The sequence below is a fragment of the Citrus sinensis genome, chromosome 3, assembly GCF_022201045.2.
Source record: "Citrus sinensis cultivar Valencia sweet orange chromosome 3, DVS_A1.0, whole genome shotgun sequence".
NCBI lineage: Eukaryota > Viridiplantae > Streptophyta > Magnoliopsida > Sapindales > Rutaceae > Citrus > Citrus sinensis.
Window position 1 is genome coordinate 40,345,894 of NC_068558.1, and position 25,484 is coordinate 40,371,377.

At 35.7% G+C, this 25,484-nt stretch overlaps 3 protein-coding genes and 1 long non-coding RNA gene across 17 annotated transcripts in view; 3 read left to right on the top strand and 1 right to left on the bottom strand.

Annotated features, from left to right (window-relative positions):
* The window catches only part of LOC127901084 (uncharacterized), a 46,958-nt gene extending 33,362 nt beyond the window's left edge, over positions 1 to 13,596 (bottom strand). Inside the window, exon 1 of the long non-coding RNA XR_008053138.1 lies at positions 13,449 to 13,596. This is a non-coding gene — a long non-coding RNA (uncharacterized LOC127901084). The remainder of the gene's footprint in view (positions 1 to 13,448) is intronic.
* LOC102630151 (probable disease resistance protein At4g27220) overlaps positions 1 to 21,276 on the top strand; it is a 90,847-nt gene extending 69,571 nt beyond the window's left edge. For 3 of the 12 annotated variants that reach the window (XM_052437146.1, XM_052437135.1, XM_052437138.1), the window contains exons 2-6: positions 13,968 to 16,142; positions 16,225 to 16,719; positions 16,864 to 17,685; positions 19,831 to 19,858; positions 19,958 to 20,109. In XM_052437146.1, the coding sequence (XP_052293106.1) occupies positions 13,968 to 16,142; positions 16,225 to 16,719; positions 16,864 to 17,685; positions 19,831 to 19,858; positions 19,958 to 20,046 (3,609 nt within the window). In that variant the 3' untranslated portion in view covers positions 20,047 to 20,109. Of the gene's footprint in view, positions 1 to 13,448; positions 16,143 to 16,224; positions 16,720 to 16,863; positions 17,686 to 19,830; positions 20,110 to 21,061 lie in introns of those variants that run through there. The other 9 variants (XM_052437139.1, XM_052437134.1, XM_052437140.1 and 6 more) reach the window with 8 other exon arrangements.
* LOC127898691 (probable disease resistance protein RF9) lies at positions 3 to 4,448 on the top strand. 2 transcript variants are annotated; one of them, XM_052437147.1, is made up of 4 exons: positions 3 to 1,764; positions 1,848 to 2,339; positions 2,487 to 3,308; positions 4,160 to 4,448. In XM_052437147.1, exons 1-4 carry the CDS (start codon positions 826 to 828, stop codon positions 4,214 to 4,216), a joined length of 2,310 nt encoding a protein of 769 aa, XP_052293107.1. In that variant the 5' UTR covers positions 3 to 825; the 3' UTR covers positions 4,217 to 4,448. The 2 variants fall into 2 exon arrangements, with proteins under 2 accessions (XP_052293107.1, XP_052293108.1); XM_052437148.1 differs by having other exon boundaries at positions 4,179 to 4,448.
* Positions 21,277 to 22,070: 794 nt separating the features above from the next.
* LOC127898711 (pentatricopeptide repeat-containing protein At1g09220, mitochondrial) lies at positions 22,071 to 25,482 on the top strand. Of its 2 annotated transcripts, none has more exons than XM_052437150.1 (3): positions 22,071 to 23,743; positions 23,835 to 23,925; positions 24,615 to 25,482. In XM_052437150.1, exon 1 carries the CDS (start codon positions 22,195 to 22,197, stop codon positions 23,722 to 23,724), a length of 1,530 nt encoding a protein of 509 aa, XP_052293110.1. In that variant the 5' UTR covers positions 22,071 to 22,194; the 3' UTR covers positions 23,725 to 23,743; positions 23,835 to 23,925; positions 24,615 to 25,482. The 2 variants fall into 2 exon arrangements, with proteins under 2 accessions (XP_052293110.1, XP_052293109.1); XM_052437149.1 differs by having other exon boundaries at positions 24,691 to 25,482.
* Positions 25,483 to 25,484: the final 2 nt, after the last annotated feature.

Below are 25,484 nucleotides of genomic sequence, written 5' to 3' on the forward strand. Positions count from 1 at the left end.
TTTTTGCAGAAGTATCTGAGACTCCTGATATCGGAAAGATTCAAGGGGAACTTGCTGATCAGCTAGGTATGAAATTTAGTCAAGGGGAAATTGCGGATCAGCGAGGTATGAAATTTAGTCAGGAGAGTGATGTACCTGGAAGAGCTAGGAAGCTATATGCACGGTTGCAGAAGGAGAACAAGATCCTTGTAATTTTAGACAACATTTGGGAAGATCTTGATCTGGAAAAAGTAGGGGTCCCTTCTGGAAATGATTGGAGGGGATGTAAAGTCTTGCTGACAGCAAGAGATCGTCATGTGTTGGGGAGTATTGGGTCCAAGACTTTTCAGATTGATGTTTTAAATGAAGAAGAAGCGTGGACTCTATTCAAGAAGATGACAGGTGACTGTGCAGAAAAGGGTGAATTAAACTCTGTAGCAATTGATATAACTAAAGAATGTGGAGGTTTGCCCATTGCCATCGTTACATTGGCAAAAGCATTGAGAAACAAGAACTGTGTTTCTGCCTGGAAGGATGCCTTGCGGCAATTGAAAAGGCCTTCCCCAGGGAACTTTGATGGAGTGCTAGCGAAGACGTATTCAGCTATAGAGTTGAGTATCAAATATTTAAGAGACGAGGAGCTCAGGAAAATATTCTTTCAATGCAGTCTAATAGGATATCCCCAAGAAGCTTGCATTCAAGACTTTGCTGAAATATGAAATAGGTTTGGGTAGATTGGAAGGCATCGATACAGTCGAAGAAGCGCGGGATAAAGTATGTACATCGGTCCAAGAACTCAAAGATGCTTGTTTGTTGCTTGATGGTGAAAATAGCGATTGGTTTTCTATGCACGACGTTGTTCGTGATGTTGCCATATCAATTGCATCTAGAGACCGTCGTGTATTTACAATGAGAAACGAAGTCGATCCGAGGAAATTGCCAGATAAATATTTGCTAAAGAAGTGCTCAACTATATCATTGCATGGCAATAATATTAGTGAAATTCCTCAAGGGTGGGAATGCCCTCAGCTTGAGTTTTTCTACATTTTTGCCCCCGAAGATTCTCCTCTGAAAATCCCGGACAACATTTTCATGGGGATGCCAAAGCTCAAAGTTTTACATTTTATTAGAATGAGGTTATTATCATTGCCGTCATCGATTCATCTCCTAACAGACCTTCGAACATTGTGTCTGGATGGTTGCAAATTGGAAGACATTAGAATTATTGGAGAGCTGAAGGAGCTAGAAATTCTTAGCTTGCAAGGTTGTGATATTGAGCACTTACCTCGGGAAATAGGCCAATTGACTCAGCTAAAGTTGTTAGATTTGAGCTATTGTTTCGAATTGAAAGTGATTGCACCAAATGTTCTATCAAACTTATCTCAACTGGAAGAATTGTACATGGCTACCTGCTGCATTAAATGGGAGGTTCTAGGACTCAACATTGAGAGAAGTAATGCTAGCCTCGATGAATTGAAGAATTTATCTCGTTTGACCACTTTGGAGATACATATTGTTGATGCAGGGATTCTACCGAGTGAATTGTTCTCAAGAAAGCTGGAGAGGTATAGAATTGTGGTGGGGGATGAGTGGGACTGGTTTGATAATTATAGGACTCGGAGAACTTTGAAACTCAAGCTCAACTCTCGCATTTGCTTGGAGGAGTGGCGAGGCTTGAAGAATGTGGAATACTTATGTTTAGAAGAATTGCGGGATGTTTTTCATGAAATCATTTGGAAGAACGTGAACCAGCTTCATACTCGTCCGTCACTTTTTAATGAAAAGGTAGGTGAACAAACCTTATTCCCTTGTTTTATTACTACTACTGGTATCACAAGAACTCATATTGAGAACAACTCTGTGTGCAGGTTGTGCTCCCTAACTTGGAGGTCTTGGAACTGACGGGTATTAATGTCGCAAAGATATGGCACAACCAACTTTCAGAAATGTCTTGTAACGTTCAAAATTTAACACGCTTGGTCGTGTCGGGCTGCAACAAATTAAGATACGTGTTTTCATCTTCTACAGCTAAAAGACTTGGGCAGCTTCAACACTTTCAGATATCCAACTGCTCACTTTTGGAGGAAATCGTTGGCAAGGAAGGTGGAGTGGAAGCGGATCCTTCTTTTGTCTTTCCACGGTTAACAATCCTACAACTCTGCTACCTACCAGAACTTAGAGCTTTCTATCCTGGAATACACACTTTGGAATGTCCCATGTTAACTAAGTTGAAAGTGTCTTGTTGTGACAAACTAAAATGTTTCTCTTCAGAATTATACAGCCTCCACGAAAATAATGAGGAGGGCCAACTTATTGATGTGCCAGTGCCAGCGCAACAGTCCCTCTTCTTGGTTGAAAAGGTACGAGACTCTTTTTCTATAACGCATGGTTTGTTTGTTTCAGCATTTATTTTTATTTTAATCATAACAATTCATAATTATATTCTTCTTTCAAATTTTTTTGAGTGAACATCAACTCCAACTTGTTTATGTTTGATTGGTCATTAGGTCTTACCCAATTTGGAGGAATTGAGGTTAAGCAATAAGAAGGATATCACAAAGATATGGCAGGGTCAGTTTCCCGACCATCTTTTAAACAAACTCAAAGTTCTTGCGATCGAGAATGATAAATCAGAAGTTTTAGCACCAGATTTACTTGAGAGATTTCACAATCTGGTCAATCTCGAACTAGCTGATGGTTCTTACAAAGAGTTATTCTCAAATGAAGGGCAGGTCGAGAAACTTGTCGGGAAGCTCGCTCGGATAAAATGTTTACAACTGTCGGGACTAAATGATCTGAAGCACTTGTGGCTGTGGGAAGAAAACTCTAAATTGAACATGATTTTTCAGAATCTGGAAACTCTAGATATATCCTTTTGTCGTAATCTGAAAAATCTATTGCCTTCCTCTGCCTCTTTTCGGTGCCTGACAAAACTGAGTGTATGGTGTTGTGAGCAACTGATAAACTTGGTAACATCCTCGGCAGCAAAAAATCTAGTGCAACTCGTAACGATGAAGGTAGATGGATGCAGTAAAATTACCGAGTTGGTGGTAGCAATTGAGGCAGATGAAGCAAACGAAGAGATTTTCTTCCCCAAATTGGAGTCCTTGGATCTTAATCGTCTACAAAGTCTCACAACCTTCTGCTCTGCAAACTACACTTTCAAATTCCCATCTTTATGCTATTTATCAGTGTCTGCTTGCCCCAAGATGAAGATTTTCTGCCGAGGAGTCTTAAGCGCGCCAAGATTAGAAAAAGTGAGGCTAAATGATCAAAATTATTGGGACGCTGACCTAAATACAATCATACAACAGTCATATTACGAAACGGTGCGTATTCATCAACCAAGCCAAATTTTTTTTTTCTTTTCCTTTGGGTTCTTTTAACTTTCGTTTCAACAGACACGGGAGGATTGTTTGTTTTTTAACCATATTTGAGTGCACTATTTGATTTAAATTTTATAATTCAATTAAAATAATTTTTTAATCAAAATTAAAATTATATATGCAATTACATATTATTATAACTAGATAATATACTAACAAATACTACAAAGTTGTTTATTTATTGTAAAAATAAAATATTAAAAAAGTAACATGGTGTGTTTAAATAGTTAAATAACACTACTAATTTTAATTATTTATTTATTAAATTTTATTGTTTTATTTAATGAACAATATTAATATTATATTTCATTTGATTACACACTAAATTATAATACAATTTTAAATTTACCAATATAATTTTTTATTATAGCAATAAAGATTAAACAGTTTGAATTAAATTTGAATTAATATCTAAAAATTTATTACAATCCTATATAATATTATAATGTGAGTTGGCTTCTCAAATCCCGCCTAGTAAACTAGAAAGCCACCGCTACAGAACCTCTAAAAATGTAAATGCATATGACAAATGAGTTCACAAGATTTTCTCAAGTATTACCTCAATAACCTTCAGGAGTAAATGGGGTAATCAGATTAGCTGCTCTAAGACCTTCATTTGGTCGCACTGACTCAACAGACTACGAAGCTACTGCATAATTGTCAAATAAAAATCAACTCAAATGCCACTGAGGCTAGTTTAAGCAATTTACATCGGAAGTGAACTAATTGACATGTCTTTAGAGTTTATCCTTTCACCTTAAATTTAAAATCTTACTTTTTTTTTTTAATTTCAGAATGCTCTGAATTTCACAGATGATTCAGGTCAATCTCCAATGCACCATCTGGAATAAGACCATTTCTCTATGATGTTTATAATCATGAGTTTTTCATTGAAGATCATTTTCTTGTATTGAATTCAGATGCGGACAGAGCCCTTCCTTTTCTGTCTTCATTGTTCTACTTTGGCTCTCTTAACTTTCGGGTTGCTCTTTTGAAAGTGCTATTATAAAACTTACGTTTCTTCTATGTAATCAATTGACATTCAATGTCTGAATGGTCCTTATTAATTTTCTGGTTGCTGTATTCACTGAGATTCGTAGGCCCCCAAAAGACAATTTAAGTACCTAAGTACCTAAATTAAGGAGATATAGTTGAACTCTGCCTTTGCGTGCAACTTGTATATATTGTGTTCTATGAGCAGGAACCCACATAAATGGTTTCTCATTAACATGGATTGTCGTTGGTTGTGGTTCAAGCAACCTTGTTTACTAGTTGATCCCTTGTCCTCTGAGTCAGAAATCATGGGGATACACTGGTTCTGATTCCAATCATGTGGTAAACTATAAGTATTGGCAAATCATATTGAGCAGGATATTCAAAGCCATAAAGCTTTGGATATTTGTTACTCGCAAACCTGGCTTGGCTAAGCGATGTGGAAATGGCTAAGTGATTTGAGGCACCGGTGGCCAAAGACAAGAGGTTTGAGATTGAAGTTCCAAAACGGTTTGCATTGGTTTGGTTCGGGCTCAAAACAAAACTTTGAACAACATATTTAATACGCCATCATATATTTATGTCTGACAATAATTTCATAATCTTTGGGATTGTTTTTAAGTATAAATAAAGAACTAAAATTCTCTCCTCTTTCTTACCAAATTCCTAGAGGTGACAATACGTACCAAACTCTGCACAATTTCCTCAGCCGCCACCACCATATAGCAAACTAACCATTTAGGCTACTCAAGGGAAGTCTGAACTTAAGTTCCGGAAACACATAGAGGAAGATTATGAATTGAAGGATTCTTTAGAGTCTAGACTAAGCATGCGTTTGGGGCAGTTGCGCTGCCACAGTGCAGCTGTTCCCCACATTTAATTCTAGGGGAATATTCCCTAGTATATAGGGTAGGGAGCGGTTGTGCTGCGGCAGTGCAACTGCCCCAAATGCACCCTAAGCATTAGTTCCTTGACGTTGACAATGTTGAAAAGCTAGCAACTAAAGCCAACTTTTCAACAAACACACAGCTAGCATGCAAGCTTTGGAGAAATGACAAAACGTGTTGAAAAATTGGCCAAAGTTGGCACTGACCCTTAACAATTTGAAACCAGCTCAAGATTTTGGCTTTGAAAATGGCAAGCACGAATGGCAAGACTCAACTATAAATAGACGAGCGATCATTCATTCTAAGCATCCCTAAAATTTGTTAAGCTTATAAGTTTCTAAACTTTTGAGAGTTCTGAGAGTGTGAGCAATTGGAAAGTGTGTGTGAGAGTATTGGTGTATTTGGGTTCTAGGAAAGTGAGGTTTTTTTACTCAAATTTGTACTAAAATAATTGTTAATAATACAATTATTTTTCTCTTGCTCCCGTGGACGTAGGCATATTACCGAACCGCATAATTCTTTTGTCCTTTATTTTTCTGTGATTATTCGGTGTGCTTGATTCTGCATTTCCCGCACAACAAGTGGTATCAGAGCCGAGGGTTCGTATTTAGGGGATACGGTATTGTTCACGTATACGGTACTATACACGTACAGTACTATTCATGAATACGGTGGAGACGGTCATTTATACTTGGAAGACAGTCTATTTTAAGTAGTGTACATTTTTGCATGTGTAGGAAAGTTCTGTCAACAAAGCGATAAGAGTCTAAGGATTCTGATTTTTAATTGAGACCGAGTTCCCATCCAATCTTCTGGAAACTTTCCTGGTGCATTTATTAATGTGAGATTAACATCATAGAAGTTGTTTTTCAAGTGAAAATAGTTCGTTGAGAAAATAGTAGAAGGTGAAACTTTCAGAATTGGGGAGACATCTACCGAAACTATTTCAAGAGACACTTTAGGTGAGAGGCAAGATTTGTCAAATCGTTATTCAGCACCTGTTATAAGAGGCCAAAAGATCAATGTTGAAAAGTTCGATGAGAAAATCAACTTCGGCATTTGGAGGCGCGAAGTTACGGATGCTCTTATTCAAATCGATCTCGATGTTGTTCATAAAAGTAAAAGATACTTGTATGATGAAGAATATTGGGATCGTATGAACGAGAAAGCCTGTGGTCAGATCATATCTTGTTTGACCAATGAGGTGAAATACTTGGTCAAAGATGACGAGTGTGCGATGACTTTGTGGCGTACATTGGAGGAGAAGTACCTGCTGAAAAGTCCTGAAAATCGTCTTCATGCAATGAACCAAGTATATGGCTTTCGAATGAAGCCAGGGGTGTCAATGCACAATCATGTCTCAAGATTTGAAGAATCGTGATGAAGATATTAAGGATGAAGTCAAGATTATGATTCTGTTACACTCACTACCAGAGGAATATAACCATTTTGTGACTACCTTAATATATGGGAAGAGTGTGATCGTCTTCAAAAATGTTTGCACAACATTGAATAACTTGGAGATTCGGAATAATGATAAAAATTTTGAACGAGCATCGTCTGAAGCTTTAGTGAGTAGAGATTGGGTGATGGAGAAAAAGAAGAAGCGTAGTGGAAAGAATTCTCGATCCAAATCGAGAAGCAGAAATATATCTCGAGATGAGTGTGCCTTTTGTCATGAAAAGACCCATTGGAGGAAAGATTGTCCAAAGGCTCAAAAGAGAGATGGGAAGAAACCAGCAACAGCAAACATAGTACGAAAAGATGAGAACTCTGATTATTCACTAAGTATTACTCTTGCAGCATACGTGGCTAGTTCGAGCGAGTGGATACTTGATACTGGAGCAACCTATCATTTATGTCCTATTAAGGAATGGTTTACAGATTTTAGTAATCTGGAATTTGATTTAGTTGTGATAGGGAATTATCAACCTTGTCGCACAATGGGGATGGAATAATTCGGCTCAAAATGTTTGATGGAATGGTCAGAGAACTTAAAGAGGTTAGATATGTTCCAGCTTTGAAGAAAAATCTAATTTCTGTGGGTGCTCTAGAAGCTAAAGGCTATAAGGTTACTATTGAAAATGACATAATAAAGTTCACGTATGGGGTTATGGTGATTCTGTAAAGGGTTCGGCGTTACAATCTGTATTATTTGAAGGGAGGTACAACTGATGAAGCAAATGTTGTTGAGGCGCACAGTTACACCACCAAGCTATGGCATGTACAACTGGGACATGCTGGAGAGAAGTCTTTGCAAACTCTGATGAAGCACGGACTCTTAAAAGATACAAAAACCTGTAAATTAAATTTATGTGAGCATTGTGTAGTAGGCAAGAAAACAATGGTCAAATTTGGTACAACTAATCACGATACTCGTAAGATCCTTGAATATGTTCACAGTGATGTATGGGGTTCAACCAAGACTACATCAATTAGTGGAAGCCATTATTTTGTTACATTTATTGATGATTTCTCTAGACGTGTGTGGGTGTACACCATGCGAGCAAATGATGAGGTTCTAGAGATTTTCATGAAATTGAAGAAATTGGTGGAGATTCAAACTGGCAGAAAGATCAAAGTATTACGATATGATAATGGGGGCGAATATACTTCTGATTCATTCTTTCAAGTATACCAGAACGAAGGTATTAAAAGACATTTCACAGTAAGACATATTGCGCAACAGAACGGTGTAGCTGAGCGTATAAATCGTACTTTGCTAAAAAAAGTACGATGTATGTTATCTAATGCTAGTTTAGATAAAAAAGTTTTGGGCTGAGGCTGTGAGTTACGTAAGTCACTTAATAAAACGGTTGCCTTCTGCTGTAATTGGAGGTAAAACTCATATGGAAATGTGGTCTGGAAAGCATGCACAAGACTATGATTCCCTTCGTATATTCGGGTGTCTAACTTATTATCATGTCAAAGATGGTAAATTGGATCCTCGTGTTAGAAAATCTATGTTTATAGGATTCAAAGGTCGAGTAAAGGACTTCAAGCTTTGGGATCTCAAAAACAAAAAGTTTGTGTGTAGTAGAGATGTCACATTTGATGAACCTTCAATGATGAAAGCTTCAAGTTCTCAACAGATGGAGAACAAGACCATAGAGGTATTGCAGTGGGTGGAGTTTGATGCAACTCCATATGTACCAGTTAGTTTTACATCAAAGAAGGGTTTAATTATGAAGGTGACACCCAGAGTTAAAGAAGAGGTTATTTCTTCTGATGTCCCACAAAATGAAGAAACAACTGATGATGTAGATAATGATGATTTTATAGCAATAAAGAGGCCAAAAAGAGAGATAAAGAAACTCGAATGGCTTACTAAAAATATAGTGGTAGCCTATGCACTTCCAGTTATTAATGATGGCATCTCCAACACTTTCAGTGAAATATTACGCAATAGTGAAAGTGATCAGTGGAAGTTAGCCATGGAAGAAGAGATGAAATCTCTCTATCAAAACCAAACTTGGGAACTTATGGAGTTACCAAAGGGGAAAAGGGATATTGGCAATAAATGGGTCTACACCAAGAAGCAAGGATCTCCAAATCAATTAACTCCTCGATACAAGATAAGGCTCGTAACAAAAGGCTTTACTTAGAAGGAACGTATTGATTATAATGAAGTATTCTTTCCAGTTGTGAAACATACTTCCATTCGTATCCTACTTGCCTTGGTAGCTGAATATGCGTTAGAGTTGGCTCAATTAGATGTTAAGACGACGTTCTTACATGGAGATTTGGAGGAAGAAATCTATATGACTCAGCCTTATGGTTTCAAAGTTGTTGGAAAGGAGAATCGTGTGTACAGATGATTAAATTTTTGTACGGATTAAAACTAATTCAAATTCTTCAAAGGCGTTAAGTTTGTAGAGTTATGAACTACGGTTGGCTTGATCCCAAATTTTGGGAACGTAGGCAGTCACAGAGATGCAGCCATTTTGAGGATGATGGTTTATTGGAAGTCAGCTCAGATTTGCACAAATCTTTGCTGAGGTGGAGAATTGTTGAAAAGTCAGCAACCAAAGCCAACGTTTCAACAAACACACAGCTAGCATGCAAGCTTTGGAGAAATGACAAAACACGTTGAAAAATTGGCCAAAGTTGGCACCAACCCTTGACAATTTGAAAGGAGCTCAAGACTTTTACTTTGAAAATGGCAAGCATGAATGGTAAGGCTCAACTATAAATAGAGGAGCGATCATTCATTCTAAGCATCCTTAAAATTTGTTAAGTTTATAAGTTTCTAAGCTTTTGAGAGTTCTGAGAGTTTGAGCAATTGGAGAGTGTGTGTGAGAGTATTGGGTGTATTTGGGTTCTAGGAAAATGAGGTTTCTTTACTCAAATTTATACTTAAATAATTGTTAATAATACAATTATTTTTCTCTTGCTCCGGTGGACGTAGGCATATTGCCAAACCACGTAATTCTTGTATCCTTTATTTTTCTGTGATTATTCGGTGTGCTTGATTCCACATTCCGCGCACAACAAATAAATACAAGCGCGTTCTTGTATTTAGTACCTCGCTCAGGTTTCGGAGAGGCTTTTAGAAATCTTACAAAACAAAGTGAGCCCTACTCCTAAACTCATTCGGATTTGTTGTGTGCATCCACAGACACAAACATTATATACCCCTTTACCACCGATGTCAACCTGAAAAAAGAGGCCACGGAGGATCTTGAATCTGGTCCTGATGACTTCATTATATAGAAATGACAAGTCAGCAAACACTTTGTACCAAACCCTCAACCACTAGTCAAAGTTGTCATTGGGCAAGTAAACATTGAATATTGATAGAAACCATTTAGTTGTTGGATTATTTTCAGTATCCAAGGAGATGATATCGTGTTTAGCTACTAAGTTTCACTGATACTTTAAGCTCTAACGCATAAATTTTTATCAAGCATTACTGAAATACTATATATGCCATTTTGACAGCGTTAACAAAAAAACTGTACCAAATTGCTTACCCTGCAGGAAAAATTATAGGAAAATTCATTGGAAAAGGGAATGCAGATTCAAGAAGGATCAGTACTTCACATTAACTTTGATCGTCATATTTCAACGACCATATATAAGCTGTAGTTTTGTTATTTAGCTTTCCTCCCTTTTTTCCAACCAGCTCTTTGCAATTTTACTTGATCAAAAATCCCAGTTCTCATTTCAATCTTCTGTTAATCTTCTTAATCTCAAGATAAAAGTCGAGGAGTTGAAGGGTGAAATTAAGCGAGAGAATTCAGCACGGGGTTGATGAATGATGAGGCTAAAACAGACACCATTTGCCCTTTACCAATGCATGCATCTTTTGTTTCTTGAACATGTGTGACAGCTCCATCCTTGTGAAAGATTGAAAATTGACTAAATAATAACCACTCAGATAGAATGTTAGTAGGAAAGAAAGAAAGTAATAAAATTAAATAAGTTCTTCCAGAAAAGCACACTTTTTGTTAAGATTCAAATCATGAATTCTAGTTTATTGACTATGCTACTTCATAGCATTTTGTTGAGTTAGGATCTAATTAAATTAACTGATCTTTGCTTAACTCCTGCTTTCTTTACTGTTTTTACCGCTGTTGTAAGTTTGCAAACAGTTCTTAACAAACTCTTCAAGAAACTTTTAAAAACAAGATAAAGAATATAAATTTTAATTTCATTAATTCATGAGCTCAAAGGCTCAATTTATACAAGTATTTGAAACATGAAAAAGGAGATGACACAATTAACATAATTTAGGAATAATGATTTATTAATAAATATTGAGTCAATAAATATTTTATTTATTTATAATCAATCTTTCTTAATCAATAATTTAGATGAGACAATCAATATTGATTGTTTTGTTTCCATCAATGTTGCGTGATTCTTATCATCCTCCCCTGAGCTGTCAAAAACATTTTTTTCAACTCTTAGCTTGCTTTGAAAATTGTAAATTCTTGATTTTTATTTACAGTTCTCATCCTATTGTCATGCAACAAATCATGAAGCATTCCTTTAAAGCTTGATTAGGAAATTTTCTAATTGATTTCATGTGCACATTTCTTTTAAGATCATAAGCAATAGATTCCTTTGATCAAGAAATTCTTTAAGTATGAAAGTTGTTCCTTTGATTTTTTTTCAAAGAAATCTTCACTCCTTTGATCTTACCATAGAATTCTTTCATTTACAAAGCTATTCCATTAATCTTGTCAAGGAAAATATCAATTTCAATAATTCCTTTTCTTTCTCTTATTCTTTTGATATCATTTCCTCTGTGGTGGCTGAAGTGGTGGTTGATGGTCCCATGGCTGAAGTGGTGGTTAATAGTCCGATTGTTGTTGTTGTTGTTATTAGGAAAAATATCCACCGTCCACTTGTTTTTTTCGATTTTTTAAAAAATATATAATTTTTTTTTTACTGGAATCCACCTAAAGTTACATTTTGTTTCACTTTTCCACTTCCGTTTGAAATCCATTAAGAAAACTAACGGAAACTTAAAAAAATGACCATTTTACCTCCTAACGAAAATTACAATTTCACTTTAAAAAATGCCAAAAATAATCAGATTTAATAATGAATATCATTATTGGTACGTTAATGAAGTACAAAAAAATCTTAACTACTAGAGATTATAACTCAATGAATAATAAAAATCTACTTATCATAAAATCAATTGATGGTTTGCGAGATTGAGCTATTTTTAATACTACTATTATAATTTAGCATTCTAATTACAGACATATTTAAAAAAAAAACTCTGCATTTGATGGTTGTGGAACTAATTTCTTTATTGACCGATAGGAAAAATAATTAGATTTAATTTAATTATTTTTGATAATTTTTAGGGTGAAATTGAAATTTTCGTTTTAGAGGATAAAATGGTCATTTTTTTAGGCTTCCGTTAGTTTTCTTTATAATTTTTTTTCAACACTCAAATCAAATTTAGATTTCTAAGTAATTTCGGAGGATATTGGGAGAGGGCTATAAAACTTAACTTAAATAGCTAAAATTTTTATATTTATTTGGCAAAGATACAAACCATCCAAAGCTTGAGGGGTCCTCTAATCATGAATCTGTTGAAAACTGCGGCAGCGTTTGGCCGAGTAACATGCAGGAATGTTCGTGCTCTGCAAATGCAAGAGGTGCGGCTACCTATCAAATATTTGAAATTTGATGATTTAAGGTCCCACAACAATGTCGGTGCCCCAACGGGATTTAACAGCGTTGGCCGTTGGTGCTATCTTTCATTTTCAACTTTTTTTTTCTTTTAAAGGAAAAGGAGTGATTGGGTTTTTGTTAAAAAAAAAATAATTATGATAAGAGAGAAATTAATAAAAAAATTGTCGATATTTATTTATGTATAAAAAATATAATATATAATAATTATTACTGGGATTATATTTTTTTATTAAAGAATAAATAACTATAATTATTCTAAAAATAAAACTATTAAACATATTTCTAAATTTACCAAAAATTAATTATTTCTTTACTATAAAACAAACACAAAAACACGATTTTTAAAAACAACAGAGAAAAGGCATCCGAAATTTTTGAGGGAATCTTGACGTTGACTTCAGTCGTCTGTTAGACTTTTGGATGAAACACGATGTATGATTGAATGATCTCAATCTTCATCATCTCAAGTTCTCTCAAGCCACCATCTCAGGTTACCCATGTCTTGTTTTCAGCTTTTTGATCTCAAGGGCACCTTAGTAGTCCATCCCGTGAGTCGTAACTGTTGTTTGAAATTTGGTTTCTGTCCATCCTTAATTTCTTCCTCCCAGATCACCTCTTGCTTTGCCATCTGATTCTATCCACCCTTTTCTTTGTTGTCATTGGTGTTTTGTTGTTCATCTTCTTGTCCCTTTCCCTCTCTCATTTCTCTGTACCGTATCCACTTATCATTGTAGTTTCCCTCTGATTTTCTCCACCCTCTTTTTTCATATTGGATAAAACACCTCCACTTATATTCAACTTTTGATCTCACAACCACTTTGCTTTTGTTGCTGTTAGCTGTTTTGACCTGGTGTTCTGTTCTGTACATTTGCTACTCTGTTTGATTTCCCTTTGGTTTCCTTTGCATCCGTTTCTCAAAACTTTAGAAGGAAAAAAAAAGTTGAAAATGGTTGATGCTGTTGTTACTGTTGCTTTGGAAGTTGCCAAGTGCTTGTTCCCTCCGATCGGGCGCCAGTTAAGTTACGTGCGTAAGTACAAAGCCAACCTTGAGAATCTCAAGAAAGAAACTGAGAAGTTGACCGATGCAAGAGATAGTATGCAGAAAAAGGTTGATGATGCGAGAAGGAACGGGGATTTGATTGACAAAAGAGTTGAGAGTTGGCTGATTGGTGTCGACAAGATCGTTGCTGAGGCGGACACGTTAACTGGAGAAGAAGAAAATGCAAATAAGAGATGTTTCAAGGGGCTCTGTCCTAATCTTAAGAAACGCTATCAACTTAGCCAGAAAGCGGCCACAAAGGAGAAGAGCATCGCGGAGCTCAGGGAAGAAGCTGAGAAATTTGCTCAAATTTCCTGCCCTACTGTTCCAGAAGAGCCTTGGCTGAGGTCTGGCAAAGGTTATGAGGCCTTTGAATCAAGAATATCGACTTTACAGAATGTGCAAAAAGCATTACTTGATCCTGATATCAGCATCATTGGGGTGTATGGGATGGGGGGCGTTGGGAAGACGACCCTCGTGAAGGAAGCGGCTAGGCGAGCCAAAAAAGACAAGCTATTTGACAAGGTAGTTTTTGCAGAAGTATCTGAGACTCCAGATATCAGAAAGGTTCAAGAGGAACTTGCGGATCAGCTAGGTATGAAATTTGATGAGGGGAGTGATGTACCCGGAAGAGCTAGGAGGCTATATGCAAGGTTGCAGAACGAGAACAAGATCCTCGCAATTTTAGACAACATTTGGGAAGAACTTGATCTGGAAAAAGTAGGAGTTCCTTCTGGAAATGATTGTAGGGGATGTAAAGTCTTGCTGACAGCAAGAGATCGTCATGTGTTGGAGAGTATTGGGTCCAAGACTTTAGGGATTGATGTTTTGAGTGACGAAGAAGCGTGGACTCTATTCAAGAAGATGGTGGGAGACTGTGCTGAAAATGGCGAATTAAAATCTATAGCAACTGATGTGGCTAAAGAATGTGGAGGTTTGCCCATTGCCATCGTTACACTGGCAAAATCATTAAGAAACAAGAGTAGTGTCTCTACATGGAAAGATGCCTTAAGGCAATTGAAAAGTCCTTCCCCTTGGAACTTTAAAGGAGTGCTAGCGAAGACATATTCAGCTATAGAATTGAGTTACAACTATTTAAGAGAGGAGGAGCTCAAGCAACTATTTTTGCAGTGTAGTCTGATGGGATCCCCACAGGCTTCCATGCAAGACTTGTTGAAATATGCAATAGGTTTGGGTATATTGAAAGGCGTCAGTACAGTGGAAGAAGCACGGAATAAAGTAAATACGTTGGTCGATCAACTCAAAGATGCGTGTTTGTTGCTTGACGGCACTAACAGCTATTGGTTTTCCGTGCATGACGTTGTTCGTGATGTTGCCATATCAATTGCATCTAGAGACTATCATGTATTTACAATGAGAAACGAAGGTGATCCGAGGCAGTGGCCAGATAAGAAGTGCTCAAGAATATCATTATATGACAATACTATTAGTGAAATTCCTCAAGGGTGGGAATGCCCTCAGCTTGAGTTTTTCTACATTTTTGCCCCCAATAATTCTCCTCTCAAAATCCCCGACAACATTTTCATCGGGATGCCGAAGCTCAAAGTTTTAGATTTTACTAGAATGAGGTTACTGTCACTACCGTCGTCGATTCATCTCCTAACAGACCTTCGAACATTGTGTCTGGATAGTTGCCAATTGGAAGACATTAGAGTTATTGGAGAGCTGAGGAAGCTAGAAATTCTTAGCTTGCAGGCTTCTGTAATTGAGCAATTGCCTATGGAGATAGGCCAATTAACTCAGCTAAAGTTGTTAGATTTGAGCTATTGTTCCAAATTAAAAGTGATTGCACCAAATGTTCTATCAAACTTATCTCAACTGGAAGAATTGTATATGGCTCGTTGCTATATCAAATGGGAGCATCTAGGACTCAGCATTGAGAGAAGTAATGCCAGCCTCGTTGAATTGAAGAATTTATCTCGTTTGACTACTTTAGAGATAAATATTCTTGATGCAGGGATTCTACCGAGTGGCTTCTTCTCAAGAAAGCTGGAGAGGTACAGAATTGTCGTGGGGAGTGAGTGGGACCGGTTTGATAAATATAAGACTCGGAGAACTTTGAAACTCAAGCTCAACTCTCGCACTTGCTTGGAGGAGTGGCGGGGCATGAAAAACGTGGAATACTTATGTTTACAGGAATTGCCGGGTTTGACGAATGTTCTTCATGATTTGGATGGGGAGGATTTTGCAGAGCTGAAACATCTCAATATCCGAAATAATCCCAATTTATTACGTATCGTTGATCCGCTACAGGTACGTTGCGGTGCCTTCCCAATGTTAGAGTCTCTGGTTCTTAAGAATTTGATTAATTTGGAGAGAATATGTCATGGTCACCTCCAAGCAGAATCTTTCTGCAATTTGAAAACCATAAAAGTGGAAAGTTGTCATAAATTGAAAAAATTGTTCTCATTCTCCACTACCAAATTCCTTCTCCAACTTGGAACAATTGAAGTGACTGGGTGCAATAATGTAGAAGAGATTTTTTTTTCTAGCAATGAAGAGGCAATCGGTGAGATTGCATTGGCGCAAGTACGCTTCTTGATTCTTAGAACTCTTCCATTGTTCACAAGCTTCTCCGCCTTTGTCAAGACAACTTCTACTGTGGAAGCAAAACACAATGAAATCATTTTGGAGAACGAGAACCATATTTACACTCATCCGTCACTTTTCAATGAAAAGGTAGGTGAACAAACCTTATTATCTTATTTTATTAGTACTACTGCTATCACAAGAACTCATATTGAGACAACTGTGTGTGCAGCTCGTGCTTCCTAATTTGGAGGTCTTGGAAGTCCGGGATATTAATGTTGCAAAGATATGGCACAACCAACTTTCAGCAGTAATGTCTTGTAACGTTCAAAATTTAACACGCTTGGTCGTGGAGGACTGCTGCAAATTAAGATACGTGTTTTCATATTCTACAGCTAAAAGACTTGGGCAGCTTCAACACCTAGTGATATCCAGGTGCCCACTTCTGGAGGAAATTGTTGGCAAGGAAGGTGGAGTGGAAGCGGATCCTTCTTTTGTCTTTCCACAGTTAACAATCCTGAAACTCAGCTCACTACCAAAGCTTAGAGCTTTCTATCCTGGAATACACACTTTGGAATGTCCCATTTTAACTAGGTTGGAAGTGTCTCTTTGTGACAAACTAGAAAGTTTCTCTTCAGAATCGTATAGCCTCCACGAAAATAATGAGGAGGGCCAACTTATTGAAGTGCCAGTGCCAGCGCAACAGCCCCTGTTCTTGGTTGAAAAGGTACGAGTCTCTTTTCTATAATATATGCTTTGTTTATTTCAACATTTATTTTATTTTAGTGACAACAATCCATAATTATATTCTTCTTTGGAATTTTTTGAGTGAACATCAACTCCAACTTGTTTATGTTTGATTGGTCATCAGGTCCTACCCAATTTGGAGGAATTGAGATTAAGCAAGAACAAGGATATCGCAAAGATATGGCAGGGTCCGTTTCCGGACCATCTTTTAAACAAACTCGAAGTTCTGGCGATTGAGAATGATGAATCGGAAGTTTTATCACCTGACTTACTCGAGAGATTTCACAATCTGGTCAGTCTCCAACTAGAACGTAGTTCTTACAAAGAGTTATTCTCAAATGAAGGGCAGGTTGAGAAACATGTCGGAAAGCTCGCTCAGATAAAACATTTAAAGCTGAGGCGACTAAATGATCTAAAGCACCTGTGGCTGAGGGAACAAAACTCCAAATTGAACACGGTTTTTCAAAATCTTGAAACTCTATCTGCACACTTTTGTCTTAATCTGACAAATCTAATGCCTTCCTCTGCCTCTTTTCGGTGTCTGAAAGAACTGAGGGTATGCGCTTGCGAGCATCTGATAAACTTGGTAGCATCCTCGGCAGCAAAAAATCTAGTGCAACTCGTACATGTGTCGGTAAGTGAATGCAGTAAAATTACCGAGTTGGTGGTAGCAAGTGAGGGAGATGCAGCAAACAACGAGATTATCTTCCCCAAACTGGAGTACTTGAATCTTCATCGTCTACAAAGTCTCACAACCTTCTGCTCTGCAAACTATACTTTTAAATTCTTGTCTTTATGGCGGTTATCAGTGTCTGCTTGCCCCAAGATGAAGATTTTCTGCGGAGGAGTCTTTAGCGCACCAAGATTAAAAGAAGTGTGGCTAAATGGTCAAAATTTTTGGGACGGTGACCTCAATACAACCATACAACTGTCGTATTACAAAACGGTGCGTATTCATCAACCAAACCATCTTTTGTTTTTTTCACTGGAGGATTGTTTGTTTTGACACCATGTTTGAGCGGACTACTTGATTTAAATTTTATGATTCAATTTAAATCATTTTTTTTTTATCAAAATTGAAATTACATATATAATTGCATATTGTTATAATTAGATAATATAATAACAAATAGTACAAAATTATTTATATATCGTAAAAAAAATTCAAAAAAAGTAACATTGTGCAATTAAATAGTTAAAAGACACTACTAATTTTAATTAATTTTTAATCATATTTTCTTGTTTTAACAGATAAATATTATATTTCATTTGTTTGCACGTTAAACTACAATACAATTTTAAATTTACCAATACAATTTTTTATTATTGCAATAAAGATAAAATAGTTTGAATTAATATCTAAACATTTTGTAAAATCCTATCTAATATTATAATGTGAGTAGGCTTCTCAAATCTTACCTAGCAAACTAGAAAGCCACTGCTATAGAACCTCTAAAAATGTAGATGCATATGATGAATGAGTTCATAAGATTTTTTAAACTAGTACCTCTATACAATTCGACTATGTTTGACACGCAAGATTATATTGGACTAAGTATTGGGATTAGACTAAATTAAATTGGATTATATCTAACTTATGTATAGTACACTAACGAATTTGATTATATTAAATTAAATTTAAATGGTATTTAAGTTAGTATTTGAATTTAAATATCAACTATATATAGATATTTAATAAGAAATATTATAATTAATGAAAATAATAATAATATTATTATATTTATATATATATTATTCAATTAGTTATGTGATAGTCACAATTAGAATGAAGAAATATAAATTATTTAAATTATAGGTTGTTTCATATGAAATATATCATTTCATTAAATAAAACTATTCAAACAATAAATTATTAATAATTTTTATGTAAATCATGAATAACGAAAAATAAATTACTTAATTAATAACAATAAATATATAAAATTTAAGTTATAAATAAAAATAATGTAATGAATTATAGAAGATATCATAAATAGATTTTTTTTCTCATTGCCTAATCCTATCTAAACCCACATGAAAATTGAGATTACTAATCCCATGAATTTAGGATAAAATTTTGAATTTAATCCATTAGTCCAATGCAAGTGAGCATGACAAACATAGGATTAATAGTTTATCCCAAAAATTAATCCAATCCTATACTTAGGTGGCGTTTGTTTTTTGGTCTGAAATATGATTAGAGCTGAATGTCTGAATCTGAATCATACGTTTTTTTTCTATCTGAATAGCTAAAAATAAATATTAAGTTGTTTTTTTAACTTAAAAAAATCTGAAAACTACTGTTTTTATATTTATGACCTTACAAATTATAAATGTTAAACAAATAATAAACATCTCAAGAAATATAAATAAGATAATAAATTGTTATAACATAAATCATATTTAATTTGATACAACTCTTTAATATTCTATATTATTTATGTTAATCAATCTTATTATAGTTTATGATGTTTTTAATGAACAATATTCATAAAAAATTATGAAGATAAATAATGCTAATTTTTGAAGAAAATAAATAGATAACAATAATAATAGTCTACCACTGTATATTATCACAAGTCATATAGAGAGGGTAATAATGCTAATTATTAAATTTTATTTAAGTAAGAATAAAAATTAATTAATTAAATAAGGATATTTTGGAGAGTATCTTTAAATGATATCGTTCAGACTTTTTAGATTAAGTAAAAAGCTAAAAAATTAGCTTAATAACTTAATAATTTAATGGCTGAAAATTTTTATTAAGTTGAAAAAACAAACAGACTTGACAACTTAAATGATTAAAATTAAGTAAATTAAATTATTAAGTCAAAAAAACAAACAACCTCTTAATCCCAACTCCCAAACATAACCTTCAGGAGTAACTAAGGTAATCAAATTAGCTGCTCTAAGACCCTCATTTGGATTCAACTGACTACAAAGATTCAACATAATTGGCAAATAAAATAATCAACTCAATTGTCGCAGAAGCTAGTTTAAGCAATTTATATCAGAAGTGAACTAATTGACACGTCTTTAGGGAACATCCTTTCACCTTAAATTAAAAATGTTGCTTTTTTTTTTTTTTCAGAATGCTCAGAGTTCCACGGATGATTCAGGTCAATCTTCAATGCACCATAAGGAATAACACCTTTTCTCTATAATGTTTATTAGTCACGAGTTTTTCATTGATGATCATTTTCTTGTATTGGAATCAGGTGCGAACAAGCCCTTCTGTTTCTATCTTCATTGTTCTGCTTTGGCTCTCTTCAACTTTTGTGTTGCTCTTTTGAAAGTGCTATTATAAAACTTACATTCCATGTAATCGATTGAGATTCAATGGTTGAATGGTCCTCAATAGTTTCCTGGTTGCTGTATTCTGTGAGATTCTCAGGCACCCAAAAGACAAATTAAGTACCAAAATTAAGGATATATAGTTGAACTCTACCTTTGCGTGCAACTTGTATATATTGTGTTCTATGAGCAGGAACCCACATAAATGGTTCCTCATTAACATGGATTGCCGTTGCTTGTGGTTCAAGCAACCTTGTTTACTAGTTGATTCCTTGTCTTCTTAATCAGAAATCATGGGATACACTGGTTGTAATTCTAGTCATGCAGTAAAATATAAGTAATGGCAAATCGCATTGAGCAGGAGATTCACAGCCATAAAGCTTTGGATTGTTATTCGCAGATATGGCTTGGCTAACCTTATGGATCACACTTGTAGCAAGTGTCAAAGCGTTCATGTATAGCGTCAAAGACTTCTTAACATGACGAAGGCCGTTATGTTTTCCCTTGTCAACTATATTTTTTCTGAGCTTTCATCTTCTGAAAACTGTTAGTAGAATGTCAAGTAAATCATTTGGTGCATCAAACCTTAACACCGTTAAAAAATGTTGAAGTCTCAAGAGTATTTGAGCAATTTCAAGCTAAAGTTATTTTCTTGGTTCTTTTACAGATTTTTATCTTTTTCTCTGAACATCTGATTTATAACCTTTTTTTTTTCCTTTATTTCAGTTATTATATTAAATTGGTAACAGTTGAAATACTAGGTGGAAAAATGGTTGTCAAAAAACTTTGGTGATCTAACATTTAGTCCATTTACTTATTTGGTTTTAATTTATTTAATGTTAAAATTACATACATACAATGCACAAGACATTAGTAGGAATCCGGTCCAATCTTAGTACCACAACAGAACGTATCTTTAAGTCTCATTAGAAAAGTTAGTCTGAGAAATTTAGAGCAGAAATGAACTAAGTAACACATCTTTAGAGTTTGTACATTCACCATTAATATGATGCTCTTCATGATTACAGAATGTTCAAACTTTCGAAGAAGATTCAGGTCAACCTTCAATTCAGAATCCGGAATAAGGCCATTTCTCTATGAGAGTTTATGAGTTTATCATTGAAGAATCTTCACTTTCTGTGTTGCTCTTCTGGAAGTGTCATTACATTTCCTTCATGTAATAGTTTGAGATTCAATGGTCGAAAGGCCATTAATTAGCATTAATAATTTTCTGGTTGCAGCAGTACGTTGTATCCTGTGGCAATCAGCATGTGTGTGCAATTTGTATTTTCTTGTGATTGAATTTCTGGAGTTCTATTCTTTTAGAATTGATAAATTCAAAGGGGATGCTGGTGTCTAGTGGTCTTGGTGCTATTGTTAGAAATACCAGTGGGGACATTATGCTTGCAGCAGCAAAGACCTATAAATTTTTGGGATAACGAATTCTCAGAGGCAGAGGCTCTTAGATTTGGATTTTGGGACTTAAGTAAGCTCGAATCTGATGCTAAGACTTTTGTGAACGGAAATGATCCAAGTCAGAAGGAAAATCTTCAGAAGGAATTGTTAGGAGTAATCGTTATCTTGCTTTCAAATTTATCTCGAGGAGCTATAATGAAACAACTCATAGGCATGAACTTTACAATGAACATTGTAAAGCATCCTCCATATGTGGAAATGGAAAGGAACCCATCTGTATATATATATGTCATACTTCTACGTATCATAGATTTTTATCTTAATTCAAATCTGAATTTTGTCAAATTCAGATGTATGGACGTGTATATATATCCAAAGTAACCCATCTGTATTTTTGTATGTGTATTCAAAGTCGTTTACGTATATATAATTCGAGAGTAGAATTGAAGATTTATATTAAAACGCATAGATACATTTTAATTAACAGTTACATAGATATACATTTTAATTAACACCTTAATGGATCAAGGCATGACCGCCTTCGGAAAAGTGAACGAGTTAATTTCTATGCAAATTTTACCTCTAAGCCATTTGTGAACCATTATGTTTTCCACTGAGTTATCAAAAAATCATCGTTTTGCTAATAAAATGTTTTCTCTTTTCCTTCAAAAAAAAAAAAAAAACACAAAACTAAAAGCAGCATCCTGATTTGGCTCTTTCACTAAAATGTTGAATTCCCAAGACAATGTTGAAGTTAACAGCACCTGCCAGACTCTACTTAACAAACACAAACGCAACAAAACTAAAACCAGAACATTTTTCTTTTGTTTCCCCACAAACGCGTCTTCAATTCACAACACAACAACAACACAATCAGCAACACTTGCAACAACAAAAACAAAAACACTTGATGCATATCCTACAAAACAGCCAAACACCAAACAACATTACCACTCAAATCCACTCTCACTTACTCACCACTAACTCACTGCTACACCACTCACAACTCTTCAACACTCTTCTTCACTTCTACTCGCTCGCTGACTCACCTCAAAAAGCTTTCTTGCTCTACAAACAACTTCAACAAATTTACACACACTCTCACTCTCCATTGCCGCCTCTCTTTGACAGCTTCACTTACTCTTTCCTTATCAGAACCTGCGCTACTTTAAGCCATCCTAACTTGGGTACCCAGCTTCATGCTGTTATTTCCAAAGTGGGTTTTCAATCTCATGTTTATGTGAACACTGCTTTGGTTAATATGTATGTTTCGTTAGGGTTTTTGAAGGACAGTTCTAAACTGTTCGATGAAATGCCGGAGAGAAATTTGGTTACGTGGAATGTTATGATCACTGGTTTAGTGAAATGGGGTGAGCTAGAATTTGCGCGTTCTCTCTTTGAAGAGATGCCTTGCAGGAATGTTGTGTCGTGGACAGGGATTATCGATGGTTACACCAGGATGAATCGATCTAATGAGGCGTTAGCTTTATTTCGAAAAATGGTTGCGTGCGAATATACAGAACCCAGTGAGATAACTATTTTGGCTGTTTTACCAGCTATTTGGCAAAATGGGGATGTTAAGAGTTGTCAATTGATTCATGGGTATGGCGAGAAAAGAGGGTTTACCGCGTTTGATATACGTGTCTTAAATTGTTTGATTGATACTTATGCAAAATGTGGCTGCATATTTAGTGCCTCAAAACTCTTTGAGGATATATCGGTTGAGAGGAAAAATTTGGTGTCTTGGACATCGATAATATCTGGGTTTGCAATGCACGGGATGGGGAAAGAAGCAGTAGAAAATTTTGGGAGGATGCAGAAAGTTGGTTTGAAACCGAATCGAGTAACATTCTTGAGTGTTTTGAATGCTTGTAGTCATGGAGGATTGGTCGAGGAGGGGCTCAATTTTTTTGATAAGATGGTTGAGGAGTGTGAAGTTTTGCCAGATATAAAGCATTATGGTTGTTTAATAGACATGCTGGGAAGGGCTGGGAGGTTAGAGCAAGCAGAGAAGACTGCTTTGGGGATACCGAGTGAGATTACTGACGTTGTTGTTTGGAGGACCCTTTTGGGTGCTTGTAGCTTTCACGGTAATGTGGAGATGGGTGAGAGGGTGACAACGAAGATACTGGAGATGGAGAGAGGATATGGAGGGGACTATGTGCTTATGTATAACATCCTTGCTGGGGTTGGGAGGTTTGGGGATGCTGAGAGGTTGAGGAGAGTGATGGATGAGAGGAATGCCTTCAAAGTTCCTGGCTGTAGTTTGGTCTAGTTAATGGTGAAGATGAATGGTAACGATCTGGATAGATGAAGTATTCCTTTACTTGTATAAAATTTGTAAAAACAATATATCACTGAGCTGAGATTGCTTTCCTTTTCTAGGCCCACACGAGCAAGGCACCTGAGATGTTGCCATTGCCAAAGTTCTTTCAGCTTGTGAGAAGCAGCCTCTTTTTTAACTTCATTGAATAACGTAAGCAATTCCCGTTTTGTACATTTAGTTTTTATTTCCTATTTAACATTCGGAAGATTGATTTTGTTGGATTTATTAGTATTCACATTCAAACAGCAAAAGAGAGTTGATCATTGTGGTTTTTTTATTCAATTTTACGATTCTGATAGAGTTACAAAGTTTTCCAAGTTGTATCTATTTCATCATTTTGGTTTTTTGTTCTCTTTATTGTTCAGATGGATCAATTTTCGGTAAAATTAATTAACTGTTTTTATTTTTTCTTTGGCTTTTGCTCTTTTAGCTTTGTTGAAACAGCAAACAGAAATGATTCATGGGGTAGTTCTTCAGTTTGTCTCTGAGCTAGGGTTTCAGAATTCGAAAGCCAATACTTATTTATTTGCTTTTTATTATTGTCTATCTTATTTTATTTTAGTGTTTTGGTATGTTTGATTTTCTATGTGAAAGTCGATAGCTTACTAGTTACTACCAAGAAGTTAGGTCCCTTTAGTGGAGGCGTTTCAAAGTTCAAAGCATTTTACCTATTTCAATTCTGTTCCTTTTTCATACCTTATCAATCAACTAGATAAATGTACAGATAGAAGTTTCAAACTGTGAAGAAGAGCTAATTCATTCCTTTTTGGTTCATTTCTGGCGGGTAAAGGAATTTTCTAAGTTTCAAAGATGAATAATGAAAAAAAATCTTTTACCAGCTATGTCGACCTTAAAATATAGGCCATGAAAGATCTCAAAGCTGTACTAACACTTATTTCGAAATGACAAGCTCAGAAAACACCATGGACCAAAACCTCAACCTATTCCTAGAAGCTGAGAATGTGAAGAAATGGAGAAATCTGCGAGAGCTTAGGCAGCTTCCGAGAAGCCAATGACTGAAAATTATTTCACAGCACTCAACAGGGCCAGGACTATTAGGTCTCAGCTGAAGAAATGGACCACGGCAATGCAGCAAATAAGCACCTCACTTTCTCAGGCTGCAAAGAGGGAACCCCAATTTACAGGACTTCCTTTTTTGTTACTAATGGCTTGGGGAAAAAAAAAAATTTAAGAAGCTTAAGTTTCAAGGACCGAGGCAGAAAATGATGACCAAGTATATCTGTTGAGAAAAGGTAATTTAATGTGACTGGAGAGTTCTCGAATGAGGATATAATTGAGAAAACCATGTGTTATGGTAGAGATTCCGGATAGGCATGACACGGACATAGATACTAAGAAAAGCTTGTTGGAGCTGTATCAAATTTTCTTGGACATGACTGTAATGGTGGAGGTCAAGACTTTGAAGCACAATCAGAGAAGCAGCAGGAAGTAGAGTGCTTGGGGACCATACTTCTGGTGTTGATCATTCTTTTGGTTGTTATCAGTTTTGTCAGTTTTGTATCCGAAATGATGCCCAATCATCCTTGTTTTCTCCGCTTCGAAAGTCCTTGTATTAGGACTGGCTTGTGGCTATTCTTTGTTCTTTTATGCTTTTCTCCAATGCATTTGGAATTCATTGTCTTGACTAAATAGGGTCAAGGATGAAAATCTTCTGGGAGCCATATTGAATGAATAATAAATTTATTATT